Raw genomic sequence first — 26,197 nt, forward strand, 5'->3', positions numbered from 1 at the left:
GATGCAGGACTCACTCCCCTAGGATGCTGGGAGTGGCCAGCCCCTGCTGGAGAAACTCCCCTGCCTGGTCACGCCTCCTTCCACTGGCATTTAGGGACTTCTCAGCTCATGATAAATAAAAGCCTGGCCCTGTGACCCAACTTGGAGCAGCTCTGAAGGGCCTCCCAATGCCAAAGCTTCCCGGGGGTGGGGGGCCCTGCCATGGAGGCAGGCCTGCAGCTTACTCCTCCCTCCCCCGTCAAGCCTTCTTCTCCACCCCGCCTTCCCCCAGTGTTGTCTCCAGGGGGAGGGCACCCCCCACAAATGTCTCCGACACGAAACTCCCAGAGTCTGCTCTCCAACACTGGGGTCGAGGGTGAGCAGGGATGAGAGGTTAAGAAGTGGACACAGGACAGCTCCTTCAGGGCCCTGTCTGGAATTCAGCCTGGGGGTTAAAAAATAAAGGTGTGATAAGATCACTATTTACATCATTAGAGGTGAGTCCAAAAAGAGGACAAGAGAAAACAAAGAGGGAACATCAGGAGAAAAATAAACAATGGCCCACTAGAGAATTTCTCCCCAGGCCTTGAGGCCAGATGATCCGAACATCAGGGTGGATGTACCCAGAGCCTTTTATGGAAAGGAAATCATCTTGAAATTCTGATAAACCTGACTATACCTCAGTTTGTATACTGGTGGTCCTCCAACCTTGGCTTCATGCATGTATTGTGATGCTCAAAGGCCTTAGGTTAGAAATACTAGAGGTCTAAGATGGCATTCATTAAAAAATTCTGGCATGGAACCACAGGAAGATAAAAAATGTCCCATTTCATGTGTCATATTAGCTATTTTCTAGTAGTGACACTACAACAAAATGAAAAAGAAAAAAGAAAAGAAGGACAAAGAAACAAATCTTTTCACCTTAAGCAAGACTTCGCAGTTTTAATATTTCATGCGGTCTAAAAGTCACACCAGGGAAAATTTATTGAAAATCTCTCCCTGTTGCCACCGGCTGGTATTTTTGTATATAACTCCTTTGAGGGCTCTATTTCTTGGTTTCCAAGTTACCTAAAAGGTGTTAGCAAATAAGCCATAATTCTGCCAAAGAGAATTCATTCAAGGTGACTTGTACAAATCCATTTTAAACGTGGTCTTACGTCGAGATGTAGCCTACAAGCAGCAGAAACTTTTAAATTTGCATTTGTTTAATCAAGCCCCCTTCTTAAAAACCAAAGGAAAACCAAACGGCTGGAGGGATGGATCAGAGTGGAACAAGAATGGAGACCCAGTGGCCGGAGTACCGTAGCCCAGGTGAGCGGGGCAGGGTGAACAGACTGGAGCAATGCTGGTGGCCAGTTGGGGGCGCTATTCCCATCTCCCTTTCAGAACTTGCAGTGCAGCTGTAAGACTGCTCTAGCTGCAGAGCTCAGGGTTCACCTCCGCTTGTAAGCCCAGGACACTCTCCCCCAGCAGCCCCCAAAGACTAAGCCCAGGGGCATATCAGGATCTTGTCCTTTCTGTTCACGAGGGATTTCCATAACAGGCAACTTTTGCTCCAGAGCTGCTGCTGGCCCAGCAGAGGCGCTGTCAGACCTGTGTCACAGTCTGAGGCACCCCTGACCCAGTCTCCTCTCCAGCAATCTCCTTTCGCAGGCGTCAGAGCTAAACCGGGCCTCTACTCTGCTTCTTCCCCAGACATTCCCCCAACAGACACAGTGATGCCTCACAGCTGGAATCAATGGTACTTTGTGCCCGATGAAATGTGGAGGGTGAGAGACAGGGGTCAAGGGTAACTCCTGGGATTCTGGCTTGAGCATCTGAAACGGGAACTCAAAAAGAGGGACAAATCTAGGGAGATCATAAGTTCACTTGGGGTCAAGCTAAGAACAAGGCACCTATGAGAAATCCACTTTCATCCAGGGACCTAACGGTGCAAATAACACAGCTTGGGACACAGACGGGAATTCTGTGAATTTCTTTCCAGCTTGACAATATTCACTGATGATCCTGAATAGTTCACGTCACTGTAAAATTCAGTGAGGTGACTGGTGTGGTATGTGGGCTTCAGAGTCTAAAAGATACAAGCTTGATTCCCACACCTATTAGCTGGACAGCTTCCCAAAAATGCCACAGTATCAGTTTCCCAGTCATGCATGGGGTAATCCCAGGGTGGCTGTGGTCTAGCTCAGTGACTGAGATACAGCAGATGCTTTAAAAAAGAAGTTTACTCTGTATTTCTCTTCCAATCTCAGTGAACACATTTGTTAATAAGCACCAACCTCTCCACAAGATGGACACATACACGGAAGAGTTTGATAAAATACATCCTAGAGGGCTTTGTGCCCTGTGAAACTCAGCATCAAAAGGTTTCAACAGCGTGTGGCACGTCACAGCCGAAGGTGCCGCCACGCACCAGCCAGCTATCGCAGAGAGGCTGAGAAAACAGCCCCGACAAGGGCCTCCCAGCAGACCGTGTGTTCCAAGCAGTCCTCGCTGCGGGCAGAAGTAAATAGTCACAAAAAGAACATGGCCTCTCCCCACGTAGATAAGGCATGTTTAGAAGAAACTGTTTGGTTTTTTTTAATAGTATAAAAGAAACAAAACAAGCAATTTACTTCTGCTTAACAGTGGAGGGACTACATCCTCTTACTGTTTTTCACCATCTGCCTTTGTCAGAAAGGCCATTGTGATTTATTTCCTGGAGAATGAGAATTTGTATGGCAATTCGTAGGAGAATGAAAATTCATTCCATAAGATCTGCTTGACTGACAGTTGCAGAAACTAAATCTGCTTGCAGATGTGGAAATACGCACAGCTGACTGTTTTTGTGCCCTCACACTGCACCCCATCTAGTACCCAGCCTTCCCCAAATACTGATTTAATATTTAGACAAAGAAAATAATTTCTTGACGTGCCAAAAGATCAAGCAATGCCTAAAGCCAATGCAGATAGTTTGGCAGCAAATTCTCTTGAAAAATAAGTTTTTCCTCTGAAAACCAGATCATTTGCCTCTTCAAGGAGAATTTTAAAATTCACTTTCCTCAGCTAATATAAAGTTACCACCAATTTCCTGAAAATGCAAACAATTCTGAAACCCCCAAATTATGATGACAAAGAAATATTTCTAATTCACTTCAGCATCAAGCTAAATGATGAAAAAGGTTCAGGATTCCCCAAATCATAATCGTTCCTCTTCATCCAGTTCCTATATACAGTAAGCAGAAGCAAAGTATTTATCGAGTCCATATGGACGCTTGGAAATGTCAGCAATTGTATTTAAAACAAAAATAAATTCAACTATGTCAGCATTTCAGGCATTTATAGCCAAAGACCACAGTCAAAACATACTAAAAATCTCATTCTAACCAGAAAGCATTTTCAAACTTTTCCAGAATGAACATTTTTATCATCATGATCACAGACTCCGAAGAGTTTAATTAAACACTGGCACTTGATGGGAACAGAGACCCGAAGGCCTCACCAAGCTCACGAGTCACAGGGAGACGGCGTTTGTTTCCCCAGCAGTTGCAGATGACCAAGGCATGGTGGCAGATGAATAATTAAATACAGCCCTGACTACGTGTTAGAATCCTCCTCATTTTTGTTCAGACCCTTGGGCACGTCAGTGACCACATTCAAAGAAAAGACTTTTCCCACGGAAGGAAGTGCAGCTTTCACAGTTGAAGGTGGACATCAATACAAATCCCCTAAGAGATAGCTACTACTTGTGTTCCCATTTTACAGATGAGGAATTGAGAGGTTTAAGGGGGCCCAGTGCCCACTGTTTCATAACAAGCAAGTAGGCTGAGCCAGGATTCCAACATACGCAGTTCTGGATCAAGACGTCATGGTCCTAACCATTACTCTGTGCTAGACTGAGACCGTTGAAGCGTAAAAGAAAGTGCTTCCAAGATAATCAGGATCAGCCAGTCCTGCACTCACCACAGCCAGACTGACTGACCACGCGGTGGCTGCGGCAGCCAGCGAGCCCTCTGACTTGCTCGGCTTCAGCTCAATCTGGGACTGAGAATGTCCAGGGTGCTGAGGCTATTCTGGGTGAGACTTGGTCCCTACCAACACCACCTCCATAACATAAATCTCCACCCAAATTTATCTGGCCTGTGTGCCTGGGATTATTCTTCCAGTTTTAAGCCAGCACATTCCCTGAGCACGCATCTAAGTGTATCAGAGTAAGGAGACAGGGAAAAGAAGAGGAACCACTGGCTATGTATTAGAACCAGGAGAAACTGCATCGGCAGCAAAGGGAGGTGTTATACCCATGTAGTCACATATCAAACCACCGACCCAGGCATCAACCATGCATGTTCCTGTTCACACATGCACGCTCAAAAAATGTTCTGAATACCTACTGTGCACTGGCACCACCATGCACTGGCATTACCTCAAGAGCTGGCAACTGTTTCACAAAGTCCTATTCTTAGTGATTTATAAAAATGAGAAGAGTTAAGCTTATTATAGCTATATCATGATTGTCTATCTAATTTCCCCATACATTCATAGCTTATTGCTTAAGCTCTTAAATGGTATTACTCAGGTGTACTGCTAAACGAACATGAATCCTATTTTTAAAGACTATGTTTTCAATACAAAAAAAGATCTACTTTTTTAATAGAACTTTGCTATGAATCCTTTTGCAACTGTCAAGTATGAAAACCACTTTTTAACTATCTGGCTAGAGATTTTGGACACATGCATTAAGCTTTCTCAAGGGGAAGTAAATAGGTAAACTGTAGCCAGAATGAACATTTTAATCACGTATGTATTACTTTTTCACTGTCCCATGGAAAATTCCATTTTCTCTCAGTAAAATTCAATTGGGTTTTGGAACAAAAAGAGCTATAATAAATTCTATCATCTTTTAAAGGCAAACATTAACATCAGTAAGATAGTTACAAAGCTCTGTAAGAATAACTTCTGCTTCCTTTTCAATCAATTGCTTACCTTTCTCAGGCAACTTCTTCAAATTTTCTCAATCTCCCACCCACACACATACTCTTTTCCTCCTGGACTCTAAACTCTGCCAAGTTCCAAGAGGAAAAGGTTTCATCTTACGTAACAGTCTGAAGCTCTGATTTTTTTCCCCTGGGGTAAACTTGTTCCTTTGTACACAGATTAAAAGATATTTACCATCAATTGAGTTATTCAACCTTAAGAAACAAATGTAGAACATTCCATGGTAATAGGTGGATATTTTTAAGATCATGATCAAAAAAAAAAAAAAGTAGGCCAATTCTAGTTGTTCCAAAAGAAAAGGCAACCAGTTGATTTCTTTTGTGTACAAGTAAGAGACACAGGGCGGACGAGGGCTGCACAGCCATCTCCTCTCTATGCATAAGACATGGAATAAAAAGCACTGTCTTATGAAATCAGAAAGATTAAAGTGCTCAAAAGTATGTTTGTGTTCTCCGAGTACAAAACGTCCGGTCCAGGGTTCTATACTAGAAGCTCTAAGCAAGAGGACAGGATACCACAGAATGAACTGTGGATGCAGATTTCAGTTAGGGCACCTACGAGCTGTATAACCATGTGGAGCTCTCTGAGCCTGTTTCTGCATTTGAGATGAGATGCTTAGTTCAAAGAATTTATTACAGTGAGATAAATTATAAAACATATACACTGTAAACCAGTGCCTGACTTGGTAGGTGTTCAATAAATAATAGTTAATTACTATTATTATTGAAACAGGTCAAAATGTTAAACCCACTGTGGATAGTAATACAGTCTTACCTGAATGAAAATAGACATGTTTATTATCTGACTCCATTTTTATTTTTAATTCTTCCCATTCAAGGGGACAAAGACTTAATTTGGGGGGAGGGTTAATGAGGATCTTATTTACTTATCTTTAGAGGCAGTACTGGGGATTGAACCCAGGACCTCACACATGCTAAGCACGTGCTCTAAACTTGAGCCATACCCACCTCTCTAAAGACTAAATTTTAATGAGAAGGGAAGAGTTGATCAAATCACTCAATTTTCATTCTAATTAAAATTACATTACATAAAGGAACAGATTCTAATCCCTTATGGATAAGAAAGGGACAGCAGCAGAAACCTTTTAAATAATTTTTATAAGTAAAAACAACACTAACATTAAATCCACATTAACGTTGATCTTGGCATCCCCAATTATAAAGGGTATTTTTAATGCACTGAGCGTGCAACCGTTTCCCATAAAGTTAAGAAACATCAATCAGAACAATCATAAGGCAAGCCTTCAACAACATACTTCAGCATATAAAAAATTTTTTTACTAACTTTCCCCTAAAAGCAAGTTTTCAGGAAACCAAGAGCCCACAGGATATCTCCTCAGGCAGTTCCAAATGTGTGGTGTCAAGACTAGTAATCCAAGCCGTCTACCAATCCTGAGGTGGCCAGGAAGGCCCCAGGGGTTAGATGAGGGTCCACAGGTCCACCACAGTCTGAAGATTCAAGAACCAAGTGGATTTGTAAAAGTAAAGCAAGCAAACACACAACACAAACACATGAGGTTTAATTCCCCAAAGTAGCTATTTCTGCCTTCTGCTATGATGTGTTCACGCCAGTGGTGAAATACGTTCCCAGCTTGCTCCTCTCCCCTCTTAAGGACGGGTAGGTGAGGGAGAAGGTAACTTCACAAGCTGGAACCTAGAAGAGACAATCTATACTTCAGAGAAGCCCAAATGGGGCCCAGAATCAAGATGAAGGCAGAGAGAAAATCTGATGTCTTACAATGTTTGCAGAACTACGTGTGGGCAGAGCCCAGAGTAGAGCCTGCAGCAGGGTGGGGCTGCCAGGAAGCAGAGAGTCTCCAAGGAAAAGCGCAGACTAAGCGAGATCTCTCGCTGCCGCACACATTTAAGTCGGTCACAAACACACACGTCTCGTCTGGCTGATGTCTGTAAGACAAAGAGCCAAAAGGAAAGGCTGTGCTCCCTGCCATTAACACATAATAAAGGACACAGGCGGGAAATGAAGCCACAAGTTAAATAAGGTAGAAATGACCAGCTAGATGACCGTCTCCCCAAACCCACCCCCCACCCACATGGCTAGAGAGAACTCCAGAGCCTCACTGCAAATAAGGAGGGATTTGAGCAAAACGGATTTCAAAGGGAGTAGAGCACTTCAGCTGACACTGTACCAGGCAGGTATCTGAGTTCAAATAAGACTCTTGCTAGTAAAGGGGCAGAGACAGGCAGCCAGAACAGGCAGCAAGATCTGTGGAGGCTCTGATCTGCCTTCATCTCTCGAATTCCCTTCTCAGTAAGGGAGGCCAGACCCTGTGATGAGTAACTGGAGGTACCAGAATCAGAGACCTGAAGGTGCACTGTCTGCCTTGTCATGACAGTGGCAGCTGTGACTTTGGGCAGACGTGCTCCAGTGTTGGCAGTTGTAAGCCAAAGCCTACACATCCTGGAAATCACCCAGAGACCCCGCCACTGCAGCAACCAATTCAGAGGATGCTGGTGGGACAAGGAGGGCTGAGCATACATGGCCACTCAGGCAGAGTCAAAGGCCCGGCAGAGAAGGAACGGGTGGGAGGGTGGCCAATACTCCCTGTGACTCCAAGGAACCCTATGCATAGCTCTGGGCTGGCACAGGTCACAACTACCAATGTTCTGGAACTGAGAGATGACCCAGATGTCCACTGGGTGGTCGAGAGGGAGCAGCCAGAGAGAGGGTCAGATCAATTCTAACCAGTACTTAATATCTGCGTTATTTGAAAAATTACACACACCCACCCACACACAAATGTTCTTTAGCCAATCATTGTGTTGAACTTCTATAAGAAATAGAACTTTTTCCCCCTTGTCAGGAGCCATGAGATTACACAATGACTTCAAATTATGTAACTAGGAAGTTATGTAGTTCCTAGATTGTGTAACATCTAAGAAACATGGATGCATTTATTTTCTTTCGACCTATGATGTAATTCTCACTGGAAAACATGCATAAGTTATGAGGTGTTTGCACATGTAACATTTTAAAACTGGCTAGCAAAAGCACTGATCGGCTGTTACGTAAGTCATTCTTCCATACACGAAAGTCAATTACTAAAGGAATATGAGTTTGGCTACTTAGCTTTAAAATCACATAAAATTCGGTAAACTGGAGTCATATTGACACTAACTGTTTCAATCTCACTTGGTTTTAACTCATTAACAAGTTTCCTTTTGCTTGTTTAAAGAATCCAATGTAATTCTGCTAAGCGATCTTAAAGGTGCTAAGAATTATTAAGCTGTGTAATAAATTATGCATTAGTAACTCACAAACTCAGCCAGCCATAAACTGAACCTCATCACAACCCAGACCATGCCACTTCTAACTGGTGATTTCTTTCTGTGGCTACATTTTCCCAGCAATGCAACTCCTGAATGCCCTCGACCCTACAGGTGCTCTAGGTCATTGCGTCTGCTGGTTCCCTGCCCTCTCTCTAGCCTCCTGCTGCCTTCAGTCTTCCCTGGTCATCCATTTCACCTTCTCATCACACACCCTGAAACCCCCCCAATCTGTGCTCTCCACTTCTGAGTGACCAAAGAACTAGAACTACAAATTCTACAAATACATACTATGCAGCCTCAGCTGGATACTAACTTGGTTTGGCAAGTTTTTATTCATCTCTATTGAATTTTCCATAAGCAGCTGTTCTGAACTCTCCTCAGTTTCTTCAAGTGTCCAGACTATCCCCTTATGCTCCCAAGAGATGACTTCATCTCCAAATAGACTGAGAAAAAGTAGAGGAAATTTATACTCAATTTTCTCCCCTTTCGCTTAAATCTATCATAGTGTTTACTCTTTTCACCTCCTTCTCACCAAACTCAGGAAAATATGTTCAGACCAGTTTAAATAAACATTTATTGAGGACATATTACCAGCCGAGCATTCTACTAGGCAAGGACCTGGCAGAATTAATGACCTGGCTCATTAAACTCATGACCATACCTAGTAATCAATTGAGGGCCATAGAAACCAAAATTTGAAGTAGGTTATTTTATTAAAATGAGCATATCAGCAGAAGGACTCACAAACTGAGGTGAACAGCCCAAGGCGAACTAAACCCAGCCCCAACACCTGTTCTCTTAAATCTAGCCCTGCTCTCCTATTTTCTCTAGTGCCATGCTCTTCTCTATACTTTCTCAGCCTAGACATCCACTCAGCTGACTTTTATTCTTGTAAGGATGAAACAGAACAAGAAAAATAAGCTAATTTCACCTCAGCCCACGACGTGTCAAGCATCGCCCCGTCTGCTGCCATCCTGTCTCACAGACAGGTGCCCTTCAGCTTTCGCTGCTGCTTCTTCCCTCCCTGATCACTGTATTCTAGGTTCTGTTGCTCTCTCAAAGGCCACTGATGTGATCATTACTTAATTTTAACTTCCTATATATGATGTTTTATTCAATGGAGGTGAAGATCTGATTTAAAAAAAATGTTCCTAAAAAGAATTCATGTCTTATTATCTTATCCCTTAATTCAAGTGATTGATGAGTTTATAACATGATAATGCATATGAACCCTCCAAAATATATTAAATGGTAAACAAACTATCCATGTTTTAAACTCATTTCAACAGAATTAAGCATCTCTGACTCACAGATGTTAGGAGAAAAACATCAATAAACACTATTCTTTCCCTTCTAGAATAAGGTCCAACACAGAACACAGGGCTAAGGAAAGCCAGGGTTTCATTTTCTAAGAGAATGTAATAGACAGGACCACCCCTGCGTGGGCATCTTTTCAGTCAAGCATCAGTTCCAAATGCTGCAGAATGCAGGTATGACTGTTCATGGAAACTGGTTGGATTCACTGCTTCTTTTAGTTATAAGCAATGTTCTTGCCAACTGTCTATTAAACTCCATCAAGTGCTGACTTTTAAAACATTTGGATGCTAATATGATCATGAGGAAAAGTAGGAAAAGAATGAAATTGATTTGAAATTAATGATTACTGTCAAGTAAGTACTTCAGAATCCCCACGGAGCACACTTAACAACTACATTGTTAGTAACGGAAATATTTTTCCTAACTTGGCTCAAGCCACTAAGCACGACTTTCAGGAGAGGACAAGTGGACAGAAACGATGCTATGGCTGAGTCTCTCCCCAGTGATTGATCATCAATGCTCCCTAACCTGGCAAGAATCACACCAGAGCTGCCAATGGCCTAGGATTCCTCAACTACCTGGATGACACCCAGGTAAGGAAGCTCAGGGCTCCTGCCTGCTCACCCGCTAACATTTTTTTCCTGACCTGCTAAAATCACAGGTTTCCAGACCCTTTCTCTCTTCCTGCTTCTCTCCAGAGTGGATATTTTTCTCTTTGTTGACAACGATCTAATGTGCCTGGAAACTGCTTCAAGTGTCTATGTTCCACTTGGGATCATTTTAATACTTCTGCAGATGGTTTGGAGCATTTTTTTTTCTCAAAATGAGCCATGAACTCGAAATCATTTTGCCATATTTCTGTACTGATATATAAAATACACTTGAGATCACTGAAGTCATTTTTTCACTAAACAAAAGAGTCGGTAATTAACGACGGGGAAAGAATGCCAATTCCATTTTTCCATGGCATAATGACTGTTCAATCATCCAAGAGGGCCATTTTAGTTTGGGTTCCCTCAAAAAAGACACTGAGACAAGACTCTGGGTTAGTGTGTGTTTCTTGGGCTTGTTTATTTGAGAGGTGGTCCCAGGGAGCACAAGCTAGGGAGCAAGGAAAACACGACTGAGGGAGAGGGAAGCCAATCAAGAAAACGGAATGAACAGTCACTGCTGGGGCTCAATCCCCTCAGGGTATTCTGAGGAGACGTGAAGAAGTTGCCTTAGACCTGTCCACAGAGAGAAGGGGAAACTGGACATTTGTTTTCTGACCTCAGTCCCTCACTGGTTGAAGGCTGTCCCCAGGAGAGTTCACACACCAGCATCACTGCCAGCACTTGGCTGCTCTGCCCCAGAGGAGTAAATTCTCGCAGTGCTGACCCGGGAGAGAGGGTCAGGGACGCAGCACTTGAGGTGGGAAGCTGTCAGCCTGCGTGGGAAATGCCCACCACAGGTAAACATAGGCAGAGAAAGACCAAGAGCCTAAGAACAGTATTTGTTACATCAGCCAACTACCCAGTTCCTTGCTTTTGTCAAGTCACCATGTTCTGCTGACTCACCCTTTAAGAAACCAGAAACTGATGCGTTGTAACTGAATATGCTTCAATTAAAAGTTTCCTTGATCCTACTGTCATCAAATATGATCTATCACACTTGTCCTCCAGTCTTTACCCTCCTCCTACAACAATTATCTCCTGTGACCACCACCCCCTTCCCCAGACTTTACACTGTCTACAGAATGGACGAGGTTCTCATGAGGTCACAGTTCTCAATGATCTGCCCTACCTGTCCAACCTTATTAGCCACCAACCCTTCGAGCTCACTCCCTTTCACCAGCCTCCTCTCTTCCTCTAACACACAATGATCCTTCTCAGCTCTGAGTCTTTCCCACATAGAATGCCTCAACCCTACCCACGCTTCCAAAATCCACACAAGGAACTCCCAACTCCTAAGGAATATCATCCTTGGCTGTGGCTTGCACTCTCCTCCTTCTCCACTAAATGATTCTAGTCTTGACAGCAAATGCAGTTTTAAAAATTTGTTGCAAGTGAGTAGGGCAGAGGGTCAAACTAAATATCCAAGGGGCAGAGACTGAGATCAGTGCTTCTTTCCTAAGTTCCTCCAACACTCACTGTGGTGGCCCACTAGCCAAAAACCACCAGGAACACACCTGCAGTCAGTAAAATGAGACTTCTTCAGCTTGCTACAGCAGGAGAGAAGACACCAAAGAAACTGCGGCACCTGAGGAGGAAACTGAAGTATGCTTATTATAGAATCTGGGTTTGTTTTCGGTGATTCCAAGGAGGTGTAAGGAAATAGTGGCCAGTACGGGAAATGTATTGAGTGAGTATCTTGGAAAATTTAATGTAGAAGGCAGAGGATTAAAGCAGAGTCAGAGTCATCATTGGTAAAGTAGCAATGATCACTTAGGTCAGTCACGAGAGAGGGAGGCTTAATTACTTTCATGGCTGCAGAGTCTCAGCCTGGCCTCAGACACACTCAAGGAGTAGCCCTGTCTGATCATTTATATTCTGTGAGGGGTATTCACGTCCAGTTGGGAACAGTGTGGCCAACTGCCAGGGCTCTTCTTCACTTTCTCAAAAATTACTCAAAAGATACCAGAATGACTTCAACCATTGCTGAATTAACTTCACATTTATTCTAAACCTAAACGATAATGTATACTTTAAGTCCACTCCTGACAGGCACGTGCACACGGAAGGGAGGAAGACGTGCTGGCTTTTGACACAGGTCCGTGCGCTCACAATCCAGGAGGAAAGGCCAACGTCCAGGCTACGACACCACAAGCGTGAAAAGTGCGAAAATTTAAGTATGTCTAAGAACTGAGTTCACGCAGGGAACAGCGTACAGACTCCATCTGGAGTGTGGGTGAAGCTTTCCAGGAAGACACGCCATCCGAGATGGACGTGGAAGGATGACTAGGAGCTGACCAACTGGGAAATGAAGAGTCAACACACAGCAGACACAGCAGACGTAAAGGTGTGAAATGGCTTCATGGGCTGGGGAGCTGAACAGAAGTCAGTGCCGCTGAAACAAACTGTACTCAAAGCCTGGCCTGAGGAGAAAGCCCAAGAGGACCTTTTTGGGGGTGGAGAGGTGGGAAGCTTATTCATTTATTTACTCATTTAATGCAGGTACTGGGGATTGAACCCAGGACCTTGTGCATGCTAAACACACACTCTACCACTGCGCTATACCCTCTCTCTGCCAAGAGGATGAAAGTAGAATATACCCATTTGATCATGAAAGTGAAGGAAATTAAGATACATAGTTTGATCTCAAACATGTATGTCGTTGGTGGCTGAAAGTCCTTTTTGCTTTCTTCTCCCTCACTTTCCTGAATTCATACATACCTGCCAGCCAAGTGAAATAAATCGGAACCCCTTGGGGCTGTGTCAGATTCGAGAAAGCAACCACAACAAAGAAAGCAAAGGGGCATTTCTGAAACAGGGCAATGTAGAAGGTGGTTTTTGTTCTGTTAAGTGAACTGAATGCTGAAGAGGAAGTAAGTTATACCAACAACTAAATATTCTTACTTATGGATCCCACTCTAAAAATGCAGACAATGTAGAAATGGAATGCAGGTCAACCCAAAATCACATATTTAAGTGTCTTTACCTTGAATATAAGGGAATGGAAAAATTTTCAGAAACTTTCCCCACTAAAATATAAAACCAGAGCGCAATGATTCTTAAATAATATTCTATTTCTCATGCCTTGCCAAATACATACACACATACACGTACATATATATACCTGTTTATGTACATGTGTATATATGTTTAGACAAATTCCATGCTATTAATATTAAAGATCTAACCTTCAAATAGTTTACTTCGGAAATCCAGTGTGTTAAGTGTTCATACACACTTTTCTACAGTCCTTCAAAAATTAACACATTATTAACATTTAAAGTCAATTCATCTCTTTCTAGTTTCAAATAGCAATGATCCATGAATTAGTAGTAAATAAATATTAATAGTGAGAAATGAGCCATTTGGACAATATAGTTAGAGACACGCATAAGTAATCTTAAACTTCCCAGTAGAAAAAAGCAATTTAAAGGTCTTTATTTCATTAGGGAAAAAACAGATGAACTACTGACTAGAATAGGGAAAGTGTATGATTAAATCAACAAAAGGACAATTGATAGGATGCAAGTAAGCGCTCCATAAACAGGTGAAAGTGTTCAACTTTTGTATTAATTACGCAAGTGCAAGAGACCACGTCTTTTTCACTATTTAGGCTGCCCGAGGATGGGAAAGCACGTGCTGGCAAAGATGGGAGGGAAGAGCCAGTCCCTTTCCAGAAGCGGGTCCCTGCCTGGTAGGGGTTCAATGGTCATCTGGGAGGACAAGGTGCAACCCTAAAAATTATCAAAGCTGCTCACTACCTGTGGCCTCAGAACTCTACTTGTAAGAATTTATGCAACAAAAGAGCTTATATATAAACGCACAAATTGGACATTCATTGTAGAAAAATAGAGAACATAGCCCAATGTCCAGCAAAACAGATCTGTCAAAATACATTAAGATACATCCATACCCCACATACACACAATGGCATTTCATACAGCTATAAAAATAGCATTATTATTTATGTGCTTATATGGAAAATATCCTCTCATTTAAGCAGATAAACCCCATTGCAAAAAATGTGTGTGTGTATAGAACAAGCCCATTTTCATAAAGCGATAATACAGCGCTCTGTGCATAGACCAAAGAGCCAACCACATTCATACTCTGTTTTCTTGTTTTTTATTTCAGGCAGGGCTTATTCTGCTTTAAGAGTCATGTCTGGCAACAGGATATAAAAAGAACGTAACTCCTCATTCCTGAAATCTCTCTAGTATCTTTTGATAAAAATGCCTGTTAGTACCAAGGTTTGTTTAAGAATGTTATAATAGGCCACAAACCATCCTTTAATGCCACAAAAAGACCATCTGAAGAAATGAGGATGCCACTATGATTTGCTGTTTTCTATAGCTAATGAGAAATGCCACATGGTAGCTCGGTAACGTTTGCAACTGCAAAAGGCTTCGGGAAAATCATCTAATGGCTACAGACAGGCTTGACAGATTGTCACCCAGTTCTGTCCAGCAGTGCCGTGACTAATGGAGGAAAGCTAGGGAAATGCCACACGTGGTTTGGGAAACCATCAAAATCTGGTGTCCATCTCCAGGCCAAGAGAGGAGCACACGGCACCATCACAGTGTTCAAATATGGTCATAAACTGTCACAGTGATCACAACCACACATTCCAGAAAAGAGGGACAGAAGACACAGGCAGCGGGAGTGGGGAGGGTAGCTGGTGCATCCATTCCCCAGCGCTGGGGCTACAGGCACAACTTAAAACACAGTTCAAACACTCACAGAGAATAAACAAGCAGTTGAAGTTGCACAAACTCTGCAAATCAAAATAGACTGCAAATCAGCTTTTTAAATGTGCACACCTGCCCCCCTACCATGTTTTCTCTCTCTTACTGAAATTCTGTCAGTTTGCCTACATTGTTACCTAGGTATGCCCTTCCTTCGGGAGTCACCAATATAGATAAAATATCCTGTTTCTAAGGCTGCAAAAGGAAACCAGTTACACAGGGCACTGGGCTTCATGAAATGGTCTAAGAATCCAGTGCTGTGCAGACAGCAGTCTCCTGATACCACGCCTGCTCCTCTAAGTTCAGCATTTCTCAACCTCGCTCTACTGCCATTTTGCATCAAATAAGCCTCGTTGTGGGGGGAGCTGTGCATTGCAGAATGTTTAGCCTCATCCCTGGCCTCTACTCACCAGATGCCAGTAGCACCATTGGCTACTGTGATAACCAAAAATATCTCCAGACAGTGCCAAACATCCCCAGGGGAATGAAATCGTCCCAGCTTGAGAACCACTACTCCAGATAAAAGTACATAAATCCCAGTAAACCAGGAATGGGTTTCAAAAGAGGCCAAAAGGAAGGAAAAAATACTGCAAAAGGCACAGGGAAAAATAAACATAAATCTAGGTTGAAAACTGTAAAAGACGGACATTCAGCAAGCTTCTAAAATGTGAGTAAGGAGTTGGGATTTCATTTCTTCTTGAAGAAGACAGTTAAGAAACATACTCTAAATCTGAGTGTTTTTAAATGAATATGCAAGTGAATCTTCATTTGTCTGGTCACCAGCACTCATCATTAGCACCAACATGCCTGCTTGTGGAGTGGTGGGAATTACCTTGAACTTTGAAATCAACGTTTACAGCCTAACTCCATCACTTCAAACGCTATCATGACAAGTTACACCATCTCTCCGCATCAGTTATTAACACATTTAACAGGGCTAATAACAGACATTCATGTAGGATTTTGTGAGGATTAAGAGAGATAACACACCGAGAACACGCCTATTACAAGGGAGGCAAGTAAGAAATATTTTTGCCCTTCCCCCTCATGGGGTTTAAGAAGAAGAAAGAACTGTAGTTAGACAAGGTCCTGGGGGTGGCACTTTCTTCACTAAAGGCAACGGACTTCAAATAAAACACCTGTTCAGGAAAGAAAAGGGCTGAAGGAAAAGGAACTCTTCCAAGGAGACGGTGGTCACAGAGGCAGGTAAGCCAAGAGAGATCATGACTTGGCTCTAGCCACTTTCTGGGGAAAAAAAGGTGTGATTTACCATTTAACCGTCCTTCTTGCTTTCTTCATTTTTTTTAATTTTACAAAACTTTTCATTGGTTCTTAAGAGATTTTGTGGTGCTTTTAAACTTACACATTAAGAGTTATTGATCATGTAACATTATCTTTGTATATAATATATTTTAAGATGCTGATTAAAGTGTTGCACCCAATATCTATGACTACTTTTTAAAATACAGACTTTACTTCAGAGCAGTTTCAGGTTCACAGCAAAACTGATGCAAAGTACAGAGTTTCAGTATGCCCCTCCCCACAGAAAGGCACAGCCTCCCCTACCATCAGCATCACACCAACATCAAAACCTATTTTGTAGCTTCTGATGACTGTATAATGACATGCATTCACCATTTCCGATCATACAGAATAGCTGAGCTGCCCTAAAAATCCTCTGTGCTCTTCCTATTCATCCTTCCCTCCCCACAACCCCCTAGCAGATACTAACCTCTAATCTTTTTATTGTCTCAGTTTTGCCTTTTCTAAAGCGTCATATAGTTGGAATAATACAGCACCTATTATTGGCTTCTTTCACTTCGTAATATGCAGTTAAAGTTCCTCCATGTCTTCTCAAGGCTTGATAGCGCATCTCTTTTCAGTGCTGAATGATATCCCACTGTCTGCAGGTACTGGTTCGCCTACTGAAGGACCTTTTGGTTGCTGCCATGTTTGACCGTGAATAAAGCTGCTATCAACATCTGTGTGTAGGTTTTTGTGTGGATCTAAGTTTTCAGTTCATTTGAGGAGATACCAAGGAGCACAATTGCTCAGCTGTATGGTAAGATTATGTTTAGTTTTATAAGAAACTGCTGGACCATGTTCCAAAGTGGCTGTACCATTTCACAATGAGTGAGAGTTCGTGTTGCTGCACGTCCTCAACCAGCATGTGGGGTTGTCAGCGTTTTGGCTGCAGCCATTCTAACAGGTGTGTAGTGGTAGCTCACCGTTTTCATTTGCAAATCCCTCATGACATATGATATTGAGCATCGTTTCACATGCTTATCTGCCATCTGTATGCCTTCTTTGATGAGGTGTATGTTATGGTCTTTTCCCCAATTTTTAACTGCAATGTTCATTTCCTTACTGTTGAGTATTAAGAATTCTTTGCACATTTTGAGTAATAGCCCTTTATCAGATATATTTTGTGCAAATATTACTTCTCAGTCTCTGGTTTGTCTCCTCATTATCTTAATGCTTTCACTTTTCCATTGACTTTCTCACCTCTCCATTCTATCCCAAATTTGTTTCCTTAACTAAGTTAATGAAAAATATCTTTCTAAAAAACCATCAGATTTATTTGCTTTTTTCAGGTTTGAGGGGACAGTTGAAAAGCAATGACCACTTTCCTCTCTGGCCCTGGCACAGGAGAGAGGGAATAGACTGGAGAGAGCAGCTGCCCTGCAGTAGTTACAAGAAGAGCAAGTAAGCCCATCCCGGGGCCTTCAGGAGGGAAGAAGAGGGAGCCTGCTGGAGATCGAGAAATGAACCCAAGCTCGGGTCCTGAGTCCAGATAAGGTGTCACATAGCATGAATCATCTCACTCACAACATGAAGTGTGTGTGTGTGTGTGTGCATGTGTTGTGTGTCTGTGTATGAGAACATCACATTCAGAAAAGAACTCAAGTGTACACGTTTGGCACTATCTACAAATGAGGTTATTCATGTAGAAAGAGATACACTGACATTCAGGTGTCCCATGAATGACAACCACCAGCTCATTTCCCTTACGTTTCTTTCCACTTCCCCAGCTAGGGCTGCTCAGAACCACGAAAGGAAGCTTCAGCCACAAATCATGTCCCACCTTCGTTCACTTCAGAGGTCTACAGGAAAGATATCATTAGTCACAATACTGATAACAGTAATTCAAAATAGTGAATGCCACTCCTTCGTGAAGGTTGTGGTTCTAAACCTTCTTCCTACACAATACACCGTAGTGACAGACATCCCCGTCCGTATCAGCAGTTCCACTATAACCGTGAGTGAACTGAACTGAGGGACCAGACAACCTACAAATATTTACTCAGTGCCAACTATGTGCTGGTTACAGCACTAGGGACACAGTGATAAACAAAATTCATGTACTCTTTACCCTCTGGGGAGCTAACTGCCTAGAACAGGGGTCTCTGACCTTTGTCACCCATTTTACATCATGACCTAGTCGTATACATGTGTGTATTTGTTCGTATGTATAAACATACGTATATGACAAAAAGGTTCATGACACTACTTGCACAGTCCAGTATTTTCTTCTCTAATCTAGCTGTATTTTTTTTTAAAAGCTGGTTGTGACCCCTAAATTAATTCACGATACAATAACAGGTCACAACCCACCTAAATTAATTCATGATACAAGAACAGGCCACAACCCACCCCTGGAAACACCGTGGTCCAGCACACGATGCCAGGCCTCTTTTCTGCCCTCTGAGTGTCACTATGGTAAAGGCCTCACCTCATCCCAGGTGAGGACACAAAGCCGAAGTAGAAACACACTCAACAAATTTTTTCCTCTGAAAAAGAATGAAGTAAGCAGCCTACGGTTTTTCCCATGCTAAGATTTTTCTACCAGATATTGCTTATTCTGATGGAACACAACCAAAAATAATAAAACCTCATGGAATTTTGATGATTCTCTTGTTTATTCGAGGAGGAAGAGAATGGCCAAACTTGGCGCCAAATGGCCTCCAAAACAGGATGAATCAAGCCACCCAGTCAACACCTTTCATCCCCCCGCTGTCCTGGGGCATCCGACGTGGTCGTCAGAGAAACGCACGCAGAGAACAGTTCCCATCACTTAGTTAAACTCTGCAGGACAGCTCTTCCCAGAAGAAAAGATAATCAAGCTTCATGAATGCTGACCTTATTTATTTGAAATCTGGCATGAAGACTGTCAACAATTTTTACCCACTTTACCCTTGCCAGTCTAAGAAGAAAGAGATTGATGAGCAAGTTAAGAGCAAGAAGAGGACTGTAAAAAAATGTTTCTTTTATTTGAAAGAATACACTCATCTAGAATCACGAAGCACGCAGCGTGATCATACCAGGGTGATAAATTCTCATCACAAATCACTTTTATCTATTTGCTAAGGCAGCTTTGGCAGGATTTCTGTTTGGCAAAACAGTTAAACTTGCTCAAAATGTTACTTGTACTTTAATAAAGCTGCATTTACTTTAAAATAGGCTGTGATTCAGAGTAACACTCAAAATTCTAATGAATGCCTGGAGTTATTCTACGTTAGTAAGCTTTTACAGTATTATATACCTTAGTTCTTAAATACTGCTCTCACAGGCACAAACCTCAGGTTTTTCTACATAAAGTGGAATGTTCTAGTATTCTGACCCCAAGAGCTGGAGCTTCATTTTCTTCCACTCAAAATGAATTTATGTTATACAGAAGACATACTAAGGATTGCTTTATTTTTCTTAATCATGACCCACATTAAGACACTCCTAGACTGGCCTAGTTAAGTGCCCAGTATATTGACTTTTTTTTTAAATTGAGTTATAGTCAGTTTACAATGTTGTGTCGATTTCTGGTGTACTGACTCTTAAATTCTTAGTTTTTTCTGGCTCGGATGAGGATTCAATCTTTCAATAATTTCAAATGCTAGGGAATATTTTTAAAAATTCTGTAGTCCCTGAGTTTGTATCATAAAACATGCACTTCCCCAAAATGTCCTGCTTACTAAATGACAATGCTCCTATTCCATTTTTTCCACTATCTTCTCTGTGGTTAAAGGTGAATGGAAGATGAGTGAAAGGACAGGAGGGAGGGGAGAAGGTGGCACAGGAGAAAGAGAGGTAGAGGGGACAGGACAAACACCACACGATCTTTTATCCAAAACTATCTCACACGGGCACTGAACAGTGAGGTGATCATCACTCTACACTTACCCATGTTAACTGACTGCAAAGAAACTTAAAATGAATGAATCCATAAAGGTGTTGTCCTTTAGAAACCAACATGGACATTATCCAAGAGCAACCACCACTGAAGGATGTTGCCTGTTTCTCAATAGCAGTCATCATTCATTGCCTTTCTGAACACATGGTCTCCTCAGTGACTAAATCATGATATTTCTGTGTCAGATGGTGAGATTCTGGTTTCCCAAACTCAACCTTAAGAACCACTGGAGGAACTTGTTAAATAGATGGATTCCCAGTCCCACCTCAGACCGACTGACCTGGAATCTCTAGAGAAGAATCTTAATTTCCTAAATGATGGCAAATGCCAGCTGGTGGCTTCTTGCCTTTCTGCCAGGCAGGATCCAGGCAGCTGTCACACGGCGGCTCTGACAAAGGATTGATGACTTAAAAATATAAAGTTGGGACAGGACTACTAGAAGTTCATTTGAAAAACACAGGACTAATTCCAGTAAGGTAAAGAAAGGGACAGACTATGGTAACAGTAGCCATGAAAAATGTTTGTCTAGGCTCAAATATTCAACCAGAAAGCATCACAAAGCTAGAAAGTGAGGTACAACACAAACACAGGGCTGTACTGTCTCTCTGGCACGCCAGGGCTCGCCTGTCTCTTCCAAATCTCCACATCACCCTGGGACTCAGAATTCAGTAACCATCCAAAACAGGGCACGGGGCCCTAGATACATTTCTATTCTTTGGTCTCTTGAAATAATAATAGTTTGGGATGAAGAAGGCTTAAAATAAAGACCACTAACTCTTTCCTCTACGACGTTCAGAGGTGAGAAAGGACAGCCACGACCAGTGAAAGGGCAAGGCATTACCTCCTCAGGTTCCTCCTGCCATTTGCATGGCATTCTCACTAACCACAAACTGCAATCAAACAAACTTCATCTCCGAACAAGACCATTTTAAAAATAATATAGGAATATTCATCATATCAAGAATGTTAGCCAAGAACTGATTCAGCAGCTGTATGTTTAAGTAATAAGAGCAACTCAAGTAAACTCTGAACAGTAATTTCCTCTAAGGAAAACTTTTGATTTCTTTTTCCCTTCCTTGAACTCAGCCTCTCTCTTTTGGCACATCCTGTTCATCGTGCAGTACTGTGTACATTCACAGCACTTCATAAATAATAAAAAACAAAATGATGTCTGTAGACCCAGGCCTGGAGGGATCAATTCTTAGGCATAATTCCAAAGGTTAACTTTAACCATGTGGAAATTATGCTAAATGCCCTCAAATGTACTGCTGAAATATTCTTATTTTCAGAGCACAATGTATAATCAAAATGTGGAATATAGTTGGCCCTTCTAAATGGGTTAAATGTGTCAACGACTGGAAACAAATCTAAAACATTAATCCATTCATCTCCATATTATTTAACATCTCTAAAGTTGTAACCACATTTTAAATTAAAAAATGAATCAATTCTCCATTTCTCACGATCGTGGGGGGAAACTGTAGTGTGGGTAATGCAAGGGAATAAGCCATCCAAAATTATCTGAGGTTGTTTTAATATTCTTGTTTCCTTGGGGGTTTTCTTTGGGGAGACATCAAGTTACATTTTTATTAAGCTAGTAATGAAGCTCATTTCATTCTCTAAGTAAAAATACCTGACAACAGGACATGTTCAAATGATAATTTATTCAAGTTGCAGGCCAGGGGTTTTTGAATGGCCACAAACAACCAAACAGGTAGACGGCCCACTAAAGGCAGTTTCTCCTGCAGAGTGAGTCTACAACAACTCAGCACACTGGAGATTCGGTGAGAAACATACCCAACAGCACTCGGCAAAGGCAAGGTTTCCACAAAGGTGTGGAACTCCACTCAGAAATTCACCATGTCTTCTTACGACGGCTGAGCACGTAAGTTTCCCTTCTCTTACCACCACGGTCACAAAAAGGATAGTAACAAGACCAGAACTTGAGTAGGAATTCCAGTGCACTCAAGTCCAGTGAACAACACTCACTGCAACAGCTGCAGAGGAACTTACACTCTATGTGATGAGTAACTCTAACAACATGAGATTGAAAGAAGGGAATCTGGACAAACAGAAAAAAAGTTGCAAATCTTGCAGTGTTTAGGATCATTTAGCAAGAAAAGTCACAGGGAAAAGGGACAGCAAGCACAAAACTAAACAGCAACAAGAAAAAGGCTAGCAGATGATGGCCAGCTTGCACAACCGCTGGTTTTTAAACTGATTGACGGTAGTAGCTTCCATTATCTGCTAGTGACTACGTGCATCTTTCAATGAATTACACACAACCAAGTTTCTTGACACTGAGGTTACGCTGGGAAAAGCAAAACTATCCATAAAAATATATACTGGCAGATCATTTGAAAATACGATGTAACCTTGCGGGAAAACTAAGGGTCCCATACTTCCATTTCTGACCACCCACGCATGCGTGAGTGTCCTCTAGGTTAAAGCCGAGGGAAGGCCAGGCTAGAGAAATGCTCGGCCTGAAAGAGAAGTCTAGTGGGTTCTTCACTGTGTGACAGAGAAAGAGAAGAAGCTGACGAGAAAGGAAACTAAGTTCATATCATATTGGAAGGGAAAATAATCAGCTATTAAATCTGTGTGGTACAGAAAAAGGAAGCCTAAAATGTAAACAGTGTAGTGTTCATGTGCTGAAAACACGTGATTACTTGTGAAGAGTTACCATGACTCATGGTCATCCTTGAAATCATAACATGCTATGACATTTTCTGGAATAACATTTCTATTATAATAAAATACTTTAAAATATCATTCTGCTATCGAATAAAAGGCTGTACGTTGTTTTTCATTATGATAATCCTCCCCAAGCACTGCTGTTTAACAAATATTTGGGGACAAACATGGTAAGGATAAAGGCTGATTTTTCTCCCTGCCAAACTTGCAAGAATTCCACAGTCTCCTTTATCAAAACTACCAATTTCTCCATCTCTCATGATTTACCTTTCTTGGATTTGGCTCCAATCTTCAGTTTTGACGGCCAAGCAATCTGCGTATTTGTTTCCTCCATAATCTGCAACAAAAATGAGAAGAAAAATGTTGATTCAATTAAGAGCTTGTATTTACAGATAAGATTTCTGCCCTCAAAAATTATTTTCAAGTCCTTAGCCTCATGCTGATGCAACAAAATGATCTTCTTTAAAAACAATGCAAAAAAATAAACCCTTGGGGGGAAAAAAGAGATGCATTTTTATAAGCCTTTAATCTATTAGAAATATTCAACTATATTTTGTTACTCCCCATGTTCCTCTCTGCGATGCCCCAGAATTTTAACGTCAAGACCAAAAAGTACACGAATAAGTAACTGACCCAGTTTGATGCCAAATCATTCAAGATGCTTACACTGAATAAAATTCCCCAAGACAATCGCCAGTGGATTTCAACACACCAAACGTGACCCTTGTAATACAAAACTACGTGGGTTAGGCCATACTTAATGAAGATTTTTTTTTCGGGGGGTGGGGCGACTTGCTATGGGCACATTTGTACTTCATTAAAACTGACGTAAAGCATCTAAACAGAACACCACGTCATCCTAAGGCTGCACTCCCCATCACCTCTCGCCTGGTCTAGAATAGCATTTTTGCCACAGTTCTTTCCCACTTACACACAGCTAGCACTGGCCAGAAGGACCTGAGACCCCCATGTGTGAAAGCCCCAGAGCAGGGATGAAAGTCATGTGTGCAAAGCAGAGAATGTTGATGGCAAATGAGAAGAGGAAGAAACCAAAACACACTCATCCTTTGTTTTTCTCCGCTTTTATCACATGAATTAGCCTAGATTCATATTTACTTTTATACCACGAATATAAAATTAATCAAACAATCTAACAGAGCAAACAGCTAAACCAATCAGTAGGCAAATGACAGCAACTACCACTTAATCACTAGAATATTTATCTTTTAATACGGATTTGGAGTTAACAAAACAAATGAATGGTGAAGGCAGTGAAACGCACCAACAGTGTGATGAACGAAAAGCACCCTCTCCCCTCGGTACTGGCTATGCACTGGGCACAAGGTGAGAGGGTCAGCATGTTAACGTGCACTATACTTCACTTAATCCCCTTGATCAGAGCGGAAGAGGGCCTGCAGCAGACGTTTCGGATGGGCAGCCCACAGATGCATTTTGTCAACCCATTATAAAGTTTTTCTTTCTTTAATGTGAGCCAACATTCTTAAACCTGGGAATTTCACATAGACATTCAGATTCTGGTTCTCTGGAAAAATGTGGCAGATTCAGTACCTGGAGCCCACCTTCCTACCCAGCCACACCCAGCTGGCACTGAGGACCAGATGCCCCCTTCACTCAGGGTCAGAAGATTGCAAGCTGGGTCTCCCATAATGAGATCAAGAGCCACGTGTCATTATCATCACCACGTTTGCAGGGCAATGGGTTGGGTGCCGGCACAGAACTTGCCATTCATCATGGTGTTTGCATTGCTGTTTGTCTTGGAGAAGTATTTCCCTGCACCCCTGTCTCTATTAAAAATCGACAAACAAAAGTGAGTTCACACTGTCTTCACCAAGTCAAGGTACCCGCCTGGCCCTGAAGGTAGGTAAGCTTGTCACCCGCATCCTACAGACCTGGCCCCTGCCTCTTCTCTTCCCATCTACACTGTCCGTGTTAACGTGTTTCGTTGTCTTCACCATTAAATTCCTCAGTTAACTCTAAATCCACATTTTAAAATAAAATAAATAAGTGTTATCCTCCTTCACATCCTCTGCTGCAGCCCCACTGGGCACTCCAAGAATGTGCCCAGTGTCCCCTTCAGGGCAGTGCACCTACCCTCATGTCCCCACCCACCACCCTCTCCACGCCCCCCCCCAAACCCCATCCCCCAAACCCTCACTGTGTTTGTTTCCCTTCTAACCTTCATCACAATCTGAAATTCTCCTTTTTTCTCTTTGTTAATCATTTGTCTCTGCAAAATAAAAGCTCTCTACCCTGCACACAGACAGCACAGACACATTTGGGTACATAAATCCTCAAGACACCCTGAGGAAGTAGATTCCTTTATTCCCCACACAGCCGCAGGGAAGCAGCGGGGAGGAAAGCCCCGGAGTGCAGATAAAGACCATTCTCTCAGCCACCGCACTACACTGAATACGGGGCCTCTAGCTCTTTCAAATGTGTGTACTTTGGGCAGACTGTCTGGTTTTAACAACCTACAAATATTTATCAAAAGCCTCCTTAGGTGCCACAGGTGCCAGGACCCAGAGCAACAAGAAATGATTCCCTGTGTTCACAAGCTCACGGTCAAGTCAGGGATGCGGAGGAATGAAAAAGGGCAACTGTCTGGCAGCGGGCTGGGTACCACACAGAACCAGCGCACCAGGGGCCCCGGCTCCTCTCTGGAAAGGTTGGGGTCGGGGGGACATTAGTAAAGGGTTCCCCAAAATAAAGCCTGCAAAATCACTCAAGTCCCAAAAGCCGAGTAAACACAAATCTGTGGGCAAGTTCACTAGTCACTGAACGAGGGCAGGAAGGCCCAGGTAGGAGGGGTTTCTCACTGGTCACACTTTATCACCTATTAGTTCCAGTTACTGTACGTGCATCTCCAAAGTGACTAAAATTAGATTCAAAATTTTCCTCTAAGTTGGCTAAGACACCTTAAGAGATAAAAATGGAGCACTACAATCTTACTATGATGCTGTTGGGGGGGGAGCAGGAAGAAAATTATGTACTTTCTCTTAATTAAATAATTTAGCCATTTAAACCAGTAAACTATGTCCAGTGCCATCATTATAATACTGTAATAGAGAAGCTCCCTTGTTGAATATGGCTGGAAGACATAACTTTCTGAAATCTTAATTATTTGCAGAAGTTACCCTGCATGTGATCATCTCTTTATATTAAACACCAATAGATGCTCTATGACAGAAAATAATGTGCCACAGAAAATATCCTAACAGTAGGTAACAGTCGCCAAGTCAAAATGCCTCTTTACACACGCTCCCTCTAAACCTCACACCAGTCCCGTGTCTCTACTGTGCAGTGAAGAAGTGAGACCCAAAAAAC

The 26,197-nt window shown here is 42.3% G+C and overlaps 1 protein-coding gene across 6 annotated transcripts in view; it reads right to left on the reverse strand.

Moving 5' to 3' along the window:
• BICC1 (BicC family RNA binding protein 1) overlaps nucleotides 1–26,197 on the reverse strand; it is a 330,629-nt gene that overhangs the window by 81,216 nt on the left and 223,216 nt on the right. For all 6 annotated transcript variants that reach the window (XM_072971490.1, XM_072971491.1, XM_031682483.2 and 3 more), the window contains one exon: nucleotides 23,120–23,189. In XM_072971490.1, the coding sequence (XP_072827591.1) occupies nucleotides 23,120–23,189 (70 nt within the window). The remainder of the gene's footprint in view (nucleotides 1–23,119; nucleotides 23,190–26,197) is intronic.

The sequence above is a fragment of the Vicugna pacos genome, chromosome 11 (assembly GCF_048564905.1).
Source record: "Vicugna pacos chromosome 11, VicPac4, whole genome shotgun sequence".
Classification (NCBI taxonomy): Eukaryota; Metazoa; Chordata; class Mammalia; order Artiodactyla; family Camelidae; genus Vicugna; species Vicugna pacos.